The sequence below is a fragment of the Monodon monoceros genome, unplaced genomic scaffold (assembly GCF_005190385.1).
Source record: "Monodon monoceros isolate NGI ecotype Baffin Bay Population unplaced genomic scaffold, NGI_Narwhal_1 Super_Scaffold_16, whole genome shotgun sequence".
Classification (NCBI taxonomy): domain Eukaryota; kingdom Metazoa; phylum Chordata; class Mammalia; order Artiodactyla; family Monodontidae; genus Monodon; species Monodon monoceros.
In genome coordinates this window covers 77,715,963-77,732,469 of record NW_021703772.1, presented here as the reverse complement: position 1 = coordinate 77,732,469, position 16,507 = coordinate 77,715,963, and the positions used below count along the sequence as shown (strand labels likewise).

The window sequence follows — 16,507 nt, the reverse complement described above, 5'->3', positions numbered from 1 at the left end:
TTTCTTTTAAACTAGCAAACAATCATCTTCAGAAAGAAAACACGAGCAGCGTTCATGAAACTGTTGCATTTTATTCCACATTATAAACATTAGCTAGCATATTTGATGAATGTATTAAAAAGGCATATGCATATATAGAAAGAGTAAGGCTACCATTTATTGTTTGCTGAGTGCCGACAGGCTAGCATATATTACTTTAATTATAAGCTCTACCCTATGAAGTAGGAATAAGGAAAGAGAGGTTCAGAGTAAATAGGCCTACTGTCATACTTTAATAACTGGCAGGTTTGGAGTTTTTACCCAGATCCATTGATCTCCAAGGCTCCGTACTTGGAGTCAGTGTTACATAACATATTGTTACTTATCAAACACCTTCTACACAAGTTGATACACACCCTCGATCTTCTACTAAAAGGCAAACAAAACGTTACTGACTGGGTAGATTATTGGAGTGTTTGAAGTTATTAGTAAAAGCCAGGACAAACTGGGCTGTTTGTATGGGGCCCAAAGAGAGAGGATCGGTCTTGAGCACCGTTACAAAGGAAGAGACTTGATTTGGTTGGTGGAGGTGACTCTGGGAACAGAGGAAGAGATGGGCATGAAGTCCGTCCTAGGGGCAGTATATGTCAAAATAAATGTGCTAGCGACAAGAAAAAATATTTGACTGGGGCCCATGTTACAAAATAAAGCACGACAGGAGGCAAGTACGATTAAGGTTCTGATGAAGAGTAGAGATTCAGAAAATCTTCACTGTGATTTATTTATTTATTTTGACCATGCTGTGTGGCATGCAGCATCCTAGTTCCCTGACCAGGGATTGAACCCGTGCCCCCTGCATTGGGAGTGCAGAGTCTTAACCACTGGATCGCCAGGGAAGTCCCTTCACTGTGATTTAAAAAAAAAAAAAAAAAGAATCTCAAATGGATGACAGATAAAAGTAGGAGGGAAAAGAAAAATGATAAGGGAAGCAACTAATACTTGTAGTACTTTACAGTTTATAAAGTGCTTTTATATCTACTCCATTTGATTCTGTGGAAATGTAATTCTGATAAATCTTAAAAATTATCATATATGCATAAAAAACAGAGCAGAGAGATGCTGGAGATTGGAAGATAGGCAGTTCAGGCATTAAACGACTGGGCCCTGGACCAAATTTGTGGCCATGACAATGGGTATGAAACCATAAAATTGAAGAAAAGTCAACAAGAGACAGAGTGATCCACTGAATATGGGGATGGACATAATTGGAGAGCAAGAATCTATTCAAACAGCATACATTTAATTAAGAAGAAGGAAGCACAGCCACAATGAACAAATAAGATCTGGGAATTTTTTTTCAGGTGAAGAAAATTGTTTGATTTTTTATTAAGTTACTTTTTTTTTTAGTGATATTAAAAATTCCAAGGTCAGATTCTTAGTTCTGAACTGAAGATAATGAATGAGAGAACAGGCTTAAACAGAGGTGACTGGGAATTGTGTGTGTTTTTTCCAAGTAGAGAATAGGATTGTACTAAGGAGTTGAACTCCAAAGGGCACCAGGCTAGAATGAGCTAGAAGGATGCTCAGAAGAGCCTTTGTGCTTTATGAAGCACACAACACAGAGGTAGTCAAGAGGAGAAGAGGATACCTGGTGGGTCTGGTATCTTGTGGTGCAAGTTCTTGCTTTAGGTGGCAAGTTAGTCAAATGACTTCTATATCCCTTCCAATTCTACAGTTTTATGATTTTATGTAAAATTTTGCCTACATGTGCCTATGTAATATGTATATTCAAAGCATTCCAGCTGAGAAAGATAAAGCGCTTCTTTGACTACAGATATAAAAGCAAGGTACCTAGATAATAAAATGACAGGTACAAAAATTTATGAACACGAACAAAAAGTAACGTGTGCAAGGCCATTTGGTAAGATAGTAACAAGCTTTGGATAGAAGTAGATCACTGTGGTTTTAGGCTACACTGTGATTTTAGTCCCCAGTTCCCTTTTATAACTGCCTGGAAATGGCTGCATTAGCCTCTAAACCCATAGTCAAAGGAGTTTGCTGCTTCCCTAACCAGGAAGTGAGCTGCATGTGCTGGGCACACTGTGGGTACCTGCCCCTAGGAAGGTCTAGTCTGTGAAAGCATCCTGGCTTGGGCAGTGTTTCAAAGGCTGGGCTTTTGAGTCATTGTTTCGGCTCTTCAGCACCTGCTCACGGTAGGTCCATAGCCACAGTGGTGCATGTGGCTCCTTCCCAACTCTTTCATGTTATATATGAGCATGAAGTTGAGCTCTCGGACAGAGTTTCCCCCTCAGCTCTGTGTCACTGCAGAGTGGAAATGACCAATCACAGTAACACTGAGCTATAGCTATAGCTTCAGCAGTTTGGTTTTAGCCGTGGAAAATAACGGTTCCTTCCCCAGTACTCATGCCAGCAACACATATGGTGGCCCAGATTCGCTGGTATACTACTAAAAACAATGTTGAATTTTCCATGTTGAAGTATTTTCCAGGAATAGGTATAAAACTAGGGAAGAGTATATTCTATGTGGTAGGTAGCAAGGGCATGGTTAGTGCTTTGGTAAAAGATAATCATCTATTGGTTCCTTGCATGTTTGTTCTTGATTGTTTGATGTTATAGCATGTCAGGTGTTCCAGGACAAATTTGTTTATTTGGGTGGATACACTGAGTCTGATTCTCCCTGAACTTGGGGAATGCATGTCCTATAGACCATGTGGGAGAAAACTGTTTCTGTATTTCTCTCATATTCTTGCTTGAAATCTAACATTTACTTGGCTTTGGGGGAAAAAATATCTAGCCTTGTAATGAGCCTCCATGTGACAGAGGTGGACACATCCCAGAGACAACCAGAGAACAGTTAGGGATTGCTGCAGTCCAGCCTGGTAAATGCCAGAGATTGCACCTTGCCTTGTTAAATGTAAGAACTGAAGGAAAGTCTTTTTTCTTTTTTCCTACCTTGTAAACTGATGAAGAGCCTTTTCTGTATAGAGAAACCTATCCTGTCTCTGAATAGTGTGACTTCCTCTTCATGGAGAGATGGCAGATGAGTTGTTCTTTATATAGTGTGGTTGACTCCCAACAATCTTGCAAGACATTTTACTATTAGAAATCCATTTGTTTGCTTCTTCAAGTTTTAGATTTTAAGAATTTATTGTCTTTCATTTCTCCAAAGAAGACATACAGATGGCCAAGAAGCACATGAAAAGCTGCTCAACATCACTAATTATTAGAGAAATGCAAATGAAAACTACAATGAGGTATCACCTCACACCAGTTAGAATGGGCATCGTCAGAAAATCTACAAACAACAAATGCTGGAGAGGGTGTGGAGAAAAGGGAACCCCCTTGCACTGTTGGGAATGTAAATTGATACAGCCACTATGGAGAACAGTATGGAGGTTCCTTAAAAAGCTAAAAATAGAATTACCATAATATCCAGCAATCCCACTACTGGACATATACCCAGAGAAAACCATATTTCAAAAAGGCACATGCACCCTAATGTTCATTGCAGCACTATTTACAATAGCCAGGTCATGGAAGCAACCTAAATGCCCATTGGCAGACGACTGGATAAAGAAGATGTGGTACATATATACAATGGAATATTACTCAGCCATAAAAAGGAACAAAATTGGGTCATTTGTTGAGATATGGATGGATCTAGAGACTGTCATACAGAGTGAAGTAAGTCAGAAAGAGAAAAACAAATATCGTATATTAACGCATATATGTGGAACCCAGAAAAATGGTACAGATGAACCAGTTTGCAGGGCAGAAATTGAGCCACAGATGTAGAGAACAAACGTATGGACACCAAGAGGGGAAAGCCACGGTGGGGTGGGGGTGGTGGTGGGATGAATTGGGCAATTGGGATTGAGATGTATACACTGATGTGTATAAAATTGATGACTAGGGCTTCCCTGGTGGCGCAGTGGTAGAGAGTCTGCCTGCCGATGCAGGGGACATGGGTTCGTGCCCCAGTCTGGGAAGATCCCACATGCCGCGGAGCGGCTGGGCCTGTGAGCCATGGCCGCTGAGCCTGCGCATCTGGAGCCTGTGCTCCGCAAGGGGAGAGGCCACAACAGTGAGAGGCCCGCGTACCGAAAAAAAAAAAAAATTGATGACTAATACGAACCTGCTATATAAAAAAATAAAATTAAAAAATTAAAAAAAAAAGAATTTATTGTCTTTGTAGAAATAAAGAGGCTGTTTCTCTAGTCCAGTAGTTGTCACACTTTTCGCCTCAGGACTCCTTTTTACATCCTTACAAATTACTGAAGACCCCCAAAAGTTTTTGTTAATGTAAGTTATGCATTGGTATTTACTATATTAGAAATTAAAATAAAATTTTGATAAACTTTTAATTTCATTTAAAATAACAATAAACTCATTATGTGTTAACTTTTTCTATTAAAAAAAACACCTGCTCTCTAAAACTTAAAAAAAGAAACCAGTAATCAGTGAGAACAGTGGTTGTCTTAGTCATCTCAGGCTTCCATAACAAAATACCGTGCACTGGATGGCTTAAACAACAGATTTATTTCCTGACAGTTATAGAGGAAAGTCCCCATGCCAGCATGGCAGTCTTCCTGGCTTTCAGATGGTCACCTTTTGTCTTTGTGCTTAGATGGCCTTTTCTAGGTGTGTCTGTGTAAAGAGAGATCTCTCTTCCTCTTCTTATAAGGCCACCTATCCCATCGGATTAGGGCCCCACCCTTATGACCTCATTTAACCTTACTTACCTCCTAAAAGCCCTATTTCCAAATAGAGTTGAATTGAGGGTTAGGGCTTTAACATGAATTTTGTGGAGACACAATTCAGTCTATAATAGTGGCATTATTTTATATTTTTATACATCTTTTAGAGTCTGGCTTAATAGAAGGTAGCTACATGCTCATGTCTGCTTCTGCATTTAGTCACTTGTGTTGTTTTGGTTGAAGTAGTCAAAGGAAATCCAGCCCCATGAAAATGTGCAGATGGAGAAGGAATTATTTTGAAGCATTTTCAGATAATAGTGGATATTCATTTTTGATACTATACTATACAAACATTGGATAAGTAGTAGTTTCTTAAAAGTGAGTTGCAAAGTAGAATCTGAAACCATATTAATGAACTTCTTACACTCTCTTACATTAAAATTTATTTGCTTATCTTCCACTTTGTTGAATGTATGCATAATTTTGTAACAACATGCAATGGTCATTTGGAAAATAGCAATTCTCTGAATTATCCAGATCATCTAAATATTGATGCATTTTATAATGCAGTAGTTTTAAAAATCACATTCGTTATTATTGCCACCAATCCTATCAGAAAAGTCTTTAAACATTAGGAAGCTGTGTTAAGCTCATGGTGGATACAAGTTTTCAAATTCTCAATTTTTCTTGAAAACTTAATTTTTATCATTGGAAACAAATATGTCAATTGTTTCCTTTAAAGTAGAACGTTCATTTAATTGAGTTTTGAAGAAAATAACAGCCAGGTATATGAGTCTAAATAGTCATTCTTTCAAACAAAAATGAAAAAGTGGCTAGTTAATCTTGCAACTAGAATAATTACAGAAGTGCGTTCCCTCAAGACAACCATGTGTTTATATGCAGCAAAAGTGCTTTATGCAGGGATCTCATTTCCTCATATAGAATATTAAAAAGGTGTGTTTTCAGGGGTTGTGATTTAATGTAATTAATGCTTTTTATTGCATTATCAAGGGTATTCTTAAGTGAAACTGGCTTTTTAAAAAAAACAACTGAGGGACTTCCCTGGTGTTCCAGTGGTTAAGACTCTGTGCTTCCAATGGAGGGGATGCTGGTTTGAACCCTGGTCAGGGAACTAAGATCCCACATGATGAGCGGTGTGGCTAAAATATTAAAAAAAATTTTTTTTAATTTTAAAAATTAAAAAATAAACAATAACTGAGAATGCATGGCTGTGATGAATACAGTGATTACTGATATAATTTGGTGCTACTGCCTTGATTTGTTTTAAGGCACCAGTAGTTTTATTCACCTCCCATTGCTTTTGCACCCCCAGTGCAAATGTTAACTCTGTGAAAAAGGCAAGTAGCATCTTAGTATTATTATAAAAATAGTTTTGATCTCACAGACCCCGTCATGGGGTGGCAGGGGCCCTCAGGGTTCAAACAGCCCACTTTAAGAACTGCTGCCCCAGTCTGTTGTCTGCTGTCACCTTGGGCCGGCTGGAGGTGGTTACAGGAAGCTAAGAGCAGGTTCCTCCTGATGAAGACCCAGAATTGGGGCAGAGCACAGAAGAAAGTAAAAGGGATGTGAAATGCGAGTTAGGAGGGAGCAGTGGACAAACTTCAGGCATTTGCCTCTTTGTGGGCTGAGGTCTTTGATCTAGCAAACAAAGAGTCCTTATCTTCAAGGGCGCTGAATTCTTAGCACATCTTTGTTTGATTTAATTTGATTTGTCGTGATTCATGCAAGAGGAGAGAGCATGGGTTGACGTTTTCCTCCTGAGCAGGTCCCAAGGTCTGTGGTGGGAATGCCACAGGATTTACACAGCTCCTACCATGTGCTGTTGCTGTGGTTTAGTGAACACGTGATGACCACTAGAAATGTGTCGTTGTGTCCCCTCCCTTGCCTTGCTAGACCAAATTGAGTATGTGTTCAAAGGGCAAAGCGGAGAGGAAAAAATGAATGTAATAAAGCAGTGTTAAATAGGACTTTTTCTACTGTTGAGGGATCTGACTGGCAAGTTGTCCCAGAGATGACTGAAGGCCTTCATCATTTACCAATTTAAAAAAACGGCCTTTTTTGAAGAACTAGAAGGTACTTTGGCCTTCCTGTAGGAATAGAAGCCTTGTAAGAATCTGTATCCTTACTGATGACCAAGAGATGTGAGTCTTGCAGTGGAGCCAGAGAGATTCGAGTCCACCATTAGGAGTATTTCCGAAAGAGGTCACTGATGACGAATTGTATTGTGGAGCCTTACTCTCTAGAATTTAATGAAGACCATCTTTTTTTAAGGGGAGTGATAAAAATGCATCTCTCATTTAAGGTGTGGTGTGTCAACAAGTTATCCTCTGGGGATTTTACTAGCCCTTTGCTTCTATGTCAGGATTCTTTATTCAGTACAGCAAAATATATGCATGGGAAGTAAAACAGTCATCGGGATGCTTTGTGTACCTGATGCCAAACATCTGGATATTTGGAAACATCTGGAAAAGTAACTGAAGTTTTCATGAGGGTGTTTAGCATTATGTGGACAAAGCCTCTGGTTCATAATCAGATGTCTGCCAGCCCAAGATGGTTACAAACGTTTTATTAATTTATGAGGGAGGAGGCAGGATCCATTGTAGAATACATTGTTGTTTAGCTTTCGCTAGTTTTTATTTCAGTGGAGTGAGATCAGGTTGTTTTGTTTCAGAATGCTTCCATCTGATGAACGTTTCCGCTTTTAAATCCCAAGGAGACGGGAGAGCCAGCAACAGGTTGGCGTGGTCGGCCTCTGTCACGGCAGCCACCCAGTGTCTGAGGTTGAAATGTCTGGTCACCTCAGGGGAAACGATAATAGACCCCGACAACCACAGAACACCCCAGAAAAGTGGTTTTGTTGAGCCACCATGGCGTCAGTAATCCATAGACTGCTGGTCCTCTTGATAGAAGGTAAAAGATGCTTTCGCCTAGGACTAACGGCGCAATAACTGTTTATTTCATGTGGCCCCAAAAAGAAAACGGAACTTTTGTTCCCTGGCAGGCCCTGAGAGGGGTAGTCTAATCAGTCATAATAGACGGTGCCTTTAAAACGGGGCCTTCCCGAAGGGAGCCCTGCAGATCATAGGTGCCTATTGTGAGAAGAGAAAAAGAAAGTACTGAGGCAGGCGCCAACAGGGCAAGAAGGAAACACTTAAGCGAGGGCCCTTTAATTTTTATGTGAGTAACCCTGAAGCATATTTTATGGCCACCTTGTAAGTCAGGCCTCAGTCTGGCTGCAGACTTTGTGCTGTACCCTGGGAGCTGTTGCTGGGGGAGCCAAAGACAGTCACTAACCTTGAAGGGGAAGGAGAGATGGCTGAAGGACGGCAGTCTGTTGTTCATTTCAACATCTGGCTAGCAAGATAATACTCTTTATTACAAGGCTTTTGTAAAACCATCTTTTCTCCGCTGCTAGCCTTTAGGGAAATCATCCCCTAAGCTCTGCCCACCTTTAGAGACGCTTTAAGCCACTGCCTCTTTTGCATTCCAGAGCCTCCGGTTTATCCAAATGGTTTGGGACGCTGGTCAGAAATATCTTTCACAGATGTTGGAGAACAGGGTTGAGTTGTTTTTTCGCAGGAGCTGTGCTTTTGCTTCAGCTCTCCTTGAAGTGAAAATGTATCTTGCTTGCCTTGGGTGTGGCCCGTTTTATCTGGGCAGGGCAGGATTTATCCAGCAGAGAGAGCCAAGATGCCGTGAGATAGGGCTTTGCCCTTCAAGCTTGGTACTCAGGGCCTGCAGAGCCGAGTGCATCTCTCTAAATTTGCTTTGTGTAGAGCTTCCAGGCCAGTCTGCTTGGGAATATCATGTTATATTGCCATGACTAGATTAGAATTTTAGAGCTTCAAGATACTGAGAGAATTTTTTTCAAACTTTTATTAGCAATGAAAACATTCAATGAATCTTTTTTGTCCCCCAGAAGAAATCTTACCAGGCAACTCAATATAATAATGCAGAGTTGGATGAATGAAGATAGAAGTCTCAAGAACTTTATTTGTGCTTTTCCTGCCCCTGCCAGGACCCCCATCCCTGGTGCGCCCCCATCCTTGGAACCCCCAACACTCTCCTCTGTAACCCTTACAGCTTCCTAGAAAAGGATTTCACAACGAACAGTGTAATCTAAGGGTCTCAAATCAATGGATGTGAAAACCAGGGAAGTTCACGGAATTGCCCAAGCGCACAGTGCGGTAATGGTGGTACTGTGACTTGTAACCTAGGTTTTATGCCCCTGTTTAATACTCCACATAGACTCATTTCTGCCCTCATATCCCGTCAACCCCACCAGTGTTAGAGCTTAAAGGTGCAAAGAGGGCTGGATGTGTTAGGCAGGACCCCACAGGGATGGGTAGATGGGTGCCTGTGTTTGCAGACAAGTGGTCCAGGATTGATCCCTGCCTGAGTGTTTTCACTTGACATACTGTTAATTAGGGTCAGTGAATTTATTCACATGAGACTGATTTATAAATGATTTATACATGAAGGTGCCTCTTAAGTTTACAGTAGAATATATGCTTTTACAAAGCATATACTTCTTTCTGCCTTGTTGACTTTATTTCTGGTGGCCCTGGCTGTGGAAGTCTAATTCCTGATGCAGTAGGCTTCTCTCCAGTCTCTGCTCAGCCTTCTATGGCTGTGTCTCTTAAATTCACTCCCTACTCCAGTGATATAGGAGTTTGTTACTGATATAGGAAACCGATGTCAAAGCTAGTGGGGGAATGAGAAATACCAGTGAAGAGAAAAGTCAAGAAATGACAGGTTGCAATTGCAATAGTACAGTTGTTTTACTTGAAAGTTTTCAGATCATATATTGTCTGGTCTTTGTTGGCAGATGGAAGTTATATGCAGCAGTTTATAATGTACACTAATATATACGTGCAAACATGCTCCTGGCCCTCCTGTACGTTTGATGAAGGCCTTGAGAACACCCCCCAAAGGCCATTGTGTAGATTTGGAAAATCATTCGGGATCAGTGTCTTGTTCCTTTCATCCTCATCAGAGTTTCTAAATGAGGCCGTTTCAAAGGAGAGAAGAGGCATGTTCAGCCATGATGATCTTATTTGAGACAGGTGTGCAGGGGTGGTCCAGATGTGAGCTGTATGAGCTAGGATAACTTTCCTTTGATGTGGGACATGACTTTTACCAACCTTCCCCAAACACATCTTCCCATTTCCTGTGGGATTGTAGTATACTCTGGTTTAATGATTGCTAAAGTAACATAGAAACAAATACGAATCTTGTTCATATGCTTCCTTTTTATTTTCCCCCCAGCAGAAATGAAGGGGGCCCTGGGAATCCATGCTGTTCCTGTAGAACAGTGTCAGAAAGTACCACCCTGAATTCATTAGTTGAGATTGAGCAGTCTAAACCTTTACAGAGAAGGGCTTGGTGGAGCTGGTAGGAGGGGCCCTTCTAGTTCTTATAGTGAATGAGGAGAGTGGTCAATCTTTCACAGTTTCCCCAAGCTGGCATCTATGTTGGCAACGTGTTGTTTTATGTATTTGGATCCTTTTCACCAAGTTCCTAGGAGCTGTAAATTGGAAGACATTGAAGTCTATTATTTTTAAAGATTAAAGGTATTTAATACTCTGTTTCATAGCACATGTTCTCAGCATGCATTTGTCTGTTGATGGAATGAGGGATTTCTAAAGAAAGGCATATATTCAAGGCTCCTCTTAATGTCTATTTCAGTCCTGTCTACCAGGCTAGTACTATGACTTTTGGGATCTTAACTCAGCTTAAAATTAATCTAATATTGCTTGTTCTGGAGTTGATGCCATCTCTTTCTATTAACAATCTGAGTAATTTTGTTGTTGCCCACATGTGCTTTCCTTGGCTATATAAAATCCACTTTCCTTAATGTCCTGGACACAATCCCTGATTATTCGGGAGTTAACCTTATTATTCATTGTACCTGTGCAGGGACAGTGGACGAATCCCTGCTGCATTCCTATGACACCCAGTTATAGTAACTATATTTCTTTTTTGTGTAGTTAAATTGCAAGTTGAATGAGTTGTGGAGTTAATGATGTAGCTATCCAGTTTACAGTTGGTAGTCAGAAAGGCTGAGGGTTAAATCAGCTAGTCTAATTATTAATCGTATAAGCCATTGGTTTCTAAATGCTGGTCCAACAAATCTGAGTCTTATTTAAAAGCACAAATTCCTAGTTCTAACCATGGAGATTCTCATTCAGTGTGTCCTGATTTAGACCCTAAGAATCGTCCATTTTTAGAAGTTCCATGGGAGATTCAGGTGCACGGACATCAAGTGCATGCCTGATGGAATGATTGTTTTTTTTTAAAATTTTTATTTATTAATTTTTATTTTTGGCTGCGTTGGATCTTCGTTGCTGTGTGCGGGCTTTTCTCTAGTTGCAGCGAGCAGGGGCCACCCTTCGTTGCGGTGCGAGGGCTTCTCATTGCGGTGGCTTCTCTTGTTGAGGAGCACGGGCCCGCGCTGCGTGGCCATCAGTAGTTGTGGCTCGCGGGCTCTAGAGCACAGGCTCAGTAGTTGTGGTGCACGGGCTTAGTTGCTCCAAGGCATGTGGGATCTTCCTGGACCAGGGCTCGAACCTGTGTCCCTTGCATTGGCAGGTGGATTCTTAACCACTGTGCCATCCGGTTAAGTCCCTGATTGCGGTTTTTAGTATATGTGCTGCCGAAGCGAGCACTGATTGCGGTTTTTAATAATAACATTTTCCATCTCTGTTGGTGTCTCAGATAATTCAGGAGTGCTTTTACTATCATCTTGAATATGTTTATCTGAACATTCTGGGCTGTGTGAGGGACGGAACATCAGGCTGGCAGTTGGGGACCTGGTTCTAACCTCTGTGTGGACGTTTCATCAAGTTGGAGATACTTGATCTGTCTTGGTGTCAGTCTCATTCATAAATTGAGGGCCCCAGACTCCCCAGGGTACTTTGCAGGTTTCTGACATTCTTTGATTTGCAAGGCTTTGCCCTCCTAGGAATTGTCTTCATCGTCACTGCTCACTGATGGCCGCTGCCTCTCCTGGTTCAGTGAGTGCCTAGCTGCTCAACAGAACATTAATCCCAGCCTGCTTCTCAGGAGAGCTGGTAGCTGTCCGCACACGCAGAGCCACCTCTCTTCCTTTCTTCTGTCACTACCCACCTCCCAAAACAGATCGAAGTAAATTGTCCTGCTGGGAAACAAGTTCTTATGTTGAGGTTTCTCTTAAAGGAAATTTAGGTTGTAATTCTAACCTTTTCTATACCAAGCCTTGCCAGTTTTCACCCATTGGGCTTTTTTTTTGCAGGCTAGAGACACGTATGCCTTTGGGCACAAGATGTGACTGATGTCACGGTCTAGGGAGCTGGTCCTGCACTTCCGTGCACCATTCAACAAACCTTTTTTTCCAGGAACTTGTGCATATTTTCCAGAGGGGCTGGTGGGCCCCGGGGCTGAACATGGCATCCTTTAAATCTCTGGTTCTCAGCTTTTGCAGAGCATCAGAATGGCCTGTAGTGCTTTGCAAATGTACCTGCCCATGTCACCCCAGCTCCACCTGGGCCTCCTGCATTGGGCTCTCTGGGGTGGGATTGGACACACGTGTCTTTTAAAGGCTTTCCTTTAAACTCTGCCATCTGGAGCCTCCTTCCCTTCCTCCAGACCCGGCCCATGCACTGTTCCTATCTTCTATAATTATTTTTTTTTTAGGTGGGTATAGATAAATGGGAACTTGTCATCAGAATATAGTAAACTGTGGTCTCAATCTGTTGAGAAAATTAAGTTGCTTTGAGACTAGAAGTCCTTCAAAGGTGGGAGCTGCATCTTAGCATTCCCAGCACACGGTTAAGGCACAGGAACCACTACTAAAGACTGACTCGTAGTCCCTGTCTACGGAGGTCTGAGGCTTCTTGTTTTGCTCTAAAACATCATGGGGAGTAGTAGTAAGTCATTCACCCTTTTGTTAAGAGTATTTTTTTCTTTAAAAAAAATTTTTTTTTGAAGTATAGTTGATTTACAATGTTGTGTTAGTTTCTGCTGTACAGCAAAGTGACTCAGTTATTTTTATATATATACACACACACATTATTTTTCATATTCTTTTCTATTATGGTTTATCACTGGATATTGAATATAGCAGATGCAAACTATTATAGGATGGGTAAACAACAAGGTCCTACTGTGTAGCGCAGGGAACTATATTCAATGTCCGGTGATAAACCATAATGGAATGGAGTATTTTAACATAATTTATTGTTTATCCTCTATTCAGTGCAATTCAACAAATATTGAGAATTTACAACATGCTAATAAGCATTGTTTTAGATGCTGAGGATAGAGTAAGGAACAAAACATAAAATTCCTACCTTCATTGGACATTCTCTTCACCAAAATGTATGTGTCTGTATGTGTATACACACACACACATGGAATTTAACATGACAGAATTAAATGGCTGCGTTATAGCATTATGAAATATCATTTTAGGAGAAATCTTTAGGATTTAGGATTGGCCTGAGTATTCCTAAGACCACAAAGGGAATCAGAAAATTTCGTTAAGCATGTGAAACCTGGATTAAATTCACAAAAAATGTTAAGACCAGAGACTGTGTCTTACTAACATAACAAGGAGCCCACGGGTGTCCGGGCGAATAGTTTCTGAAGGTGGAATGAATCAATCAGTGGGTTTAGGATTTTGATCCAAAAAAGGTAGACAAGGACACTGAAAGAATTAAAGTTCATCCTTTGATTTTTTGGGGGCATAAGTCTCCAGAGAGTCGTTATTTGGTACAAATCTTTCTTTGACTCTGTGTTCTTAACTCCATGTATTTAATTCCACGTATAAGCAGAATACCTTGCGGCTCTGGAGTTCACAGTATTTTATCTGCTTATTTCACCTGTTCAGCAAAAGCATTAATTCAAGCTGAATGTGTGTATTTCAGGCCTCTGGAGTGCTGCTTTACAGATCACTGCAAATTTCTGTATCCACCTTGAATGGGTTAGATAGCCTCCCAGAGTTTTTGTGTTGTAGTTTATGCTTAAAATTATTTGATTTGGTTAGACATGATATGAACATTTTGAATCTGCTTCTCAAATAATTTAAATACAAAGTTATTAAAATCTTTTAGCATGTCTGTTTCAAAAGTACTTTTGTAAAAAGGTAAAGGATGGTCTTTTTTTTTTTTTTTTTTTCTTTGTAACCATAAACAACATTCTGGGATTCTGAATGCCAGCTAAAAGGATTGGTGGGACAAACAAAGATGACCAGTGAAAAAAGAGCGCATTCGGTATGGATTTCAAAATAGCAAGAGAACATGCAAGAGAAACCAAGGGTGAGCTTTGGTCCTGGCTCACTTTGCTATTTGTGTGTTAACTATAGGAAGAGAAGTAAATAGCCTGCGAGAGAGGAAAAAAAAAAAAAAAGATGTTCTGGAAATAATAATTAATGCTAAAATTTCTGCATCTAATTTTGGAGTGCTTATGTTTGGAATTTCACATGCATGCTGATAATGTGTGTTTCAGGTTTGTGGAGAAAAACAGCGCTTTGAGAAGTTGATGGAACATTTCAGAAATGAGGACAATAACATAGATTTTATGGTGAGTTATTTCAGTACTACTTTCAATAAAGCAAGCTCAGTTTTTAGCAGTTATTTCCTAAATCCATTTATATTTATATATTATACATACATATGTATTATATATTATAAAGGATAGGAAACTGAGTTTAATATGCTGAAGATCCAATTTAGACTTGCTCTTTTAATCTGTATTTTACCTTTATGGCATTTATCTGCAGTTTTATTCTTTATGTATACACTATAGTAAAGGCCAAAAGCACTGACTACAGTACTCTTGTTGACCCTTGAACAATGCGGGGGGTTAGGGGCGCCAACCTTCCTTACAGTGGAAAACCCGCCTGTTAACTTACAGTTGGCTGTCTGCTTACACGGTTCCATGTCCGCATACTCAACCAACTGTGAATCGTGTAGTACCTAGTATTTGCTATTGAAAAAAATTTGCATGTGAGTGGACCCACACAGTTCAAACCCATGTTGTTCAAGGGTCAACTGTATTTATAGCAAAGGGTGAAGCCATGCATTTGGGAAAAGGAAGTTAACACCTGGCACAAATGCCTGGAAGAGCCAGCTTTAGCTGTCAATAGTGCTCATAAGAATCCTTAAATTAGAAACCAAGAATGTTAACCATTCTGCCTTTTGCACACCCCAGCCAGTGGTTTTCTCCAGACTGTATTCTCAAAGACTGAAGTGCTTTGGTTTGTAGAACTGACGGTATATATCCCCCAAATTAATACATAGCAGTGATTTTTTTTTTCCTCCCTTGATTTCCTGCTCTAGTAATTCTGTGAGGGTGTGATCATACTGCAGGTCTCCTTAGCAGGGTAAATCACATGCAAAAATGTGTGATTCAGCGGCAGGACTGTCATCTTCAGGTACAAAAAGCAAAAGGAGTTTGAGCACTTCTGAATCTGTGTACCTAGATCTTAATCCTGGACTGAAGGTGGAATCCACTGTAGAGAATTTCCAGAGCCAGATTACCCTTGAGTATACCCAGGTCTGCTTTCTTTGACCTAATTCAGTTGACCTTGGAAACTTCTGGACCCAGGAGATGCTTTACTTGGGCTTAATTTCCCAGATCCCTTCTAGCCTGGAGCAGATATTCCGTTCAGTTCTTCTGTCGTCAAGTCTTCTAAAACCTGTGCTTGGGATGCCAGGCAGTTTTCATTTGAATTGCTTCAGTGATGATAAAACATGGAACATAGCTTTGCAGATTTCTAACCCTTTTATATGAAAAATGTTTTCTGGGTCCTCAAATTTTATATACTTTGTAGTCCTCAGCCCCTTACCAAATCAGTATCGGTTGAAATCTTTTATAGAGCTTTTCTGTTCCATAAAGCATATGTATAGGTACTTTTTCAAAAGGTAAAAAATAAATTTGAAACAAGGAATACTTTTACATTGACTTTTTCGTTCTTGTTATTGGGATTTTTTTTGGAGAGTTTAAGGCTAACTTTTGCACTGGTGACAAATATGTAAAGAAGTCATGCCCTGGCTCACCTGACCAGGATCTTTCCTCTGCCTTCATAGGGGGAACTTATTTGTTCCTTTAGAGCTGACATTGCAAACTGGAGCCTCCCAGGCTGAAGCCAACATACATACAGGCTTGTGAGTTTAGTCTGACAGTGATGTCCTTCCATTAAAAAATTTGAAAATTTGCCTTAAATTACAGATTTCTGATTTTCCTGAGAACTAAAAAGTTCTGGTAACGCTAGGTCCCTGTTCGTAGAGTATCAGCTGCTGGAGCCAAGTGGTCCCTATTCCTTAAGTCTGAAGATAGCCTTTCCAGTCTGTCACAGTCCACACCATTCCCTGTTGTATTTCACTCATTTATCATACCTACCAGATCTCTCTGCCATTTGAGTTTCTACTGAAATTATAATGATGGTAAGCCCTTTACAACACTTGCACTGTTGACAAACGAGAGCATATTTCCTGTCGGTTCATTTATTCCTGTGAACATGCATTGGAGAATCTTATTTAGAGGCTGTTAGTGTATGGATATACTATATGTGTGCTCGAGTATATATATGTGCCCGAGTCATGTGCCGTCTAGCAAATAGTTGCCTCTTCGGCATAGTATAACACTCAATAGATCACTTAGACCTGCTTTAGAAGAGAAATGGAAAGATGCCAAAATCTAGCCATATTTGTTTTTTCCAGAAAATGAGGCTTTTCATACACTGTCTTGGGAATGCAATTAAGTTGCACAACTTCCCTAACAACATATTCCATGTAAAACATAATATA

General features: G+C 40.4%; 1 protein-coding gene across 3 annotated transcripts in view; it reads left to right on the top strand.

The window, feature by feature from the left end:
• Positions 1-16,507, top strand: part of FMNL2 (formin like 2) — a 304,567-nt gene that overhangs the window by 254,102 nt on the left and 33,958 nt on the right. For all 3 annotated transcript variants that reach the window (XM_029225790.1, XM_029225791.1, XM_029225792.1), the window contains exon 10: positions 14,205-14,279. In XM_029225790.1, the coding sequence (XP_029081623.1) occupies positions 14,205-14,279 (75 nt within the window). The remainder of the gene's footprint in view (positions 1-14,204; positions 14,280-16,507) is intronic.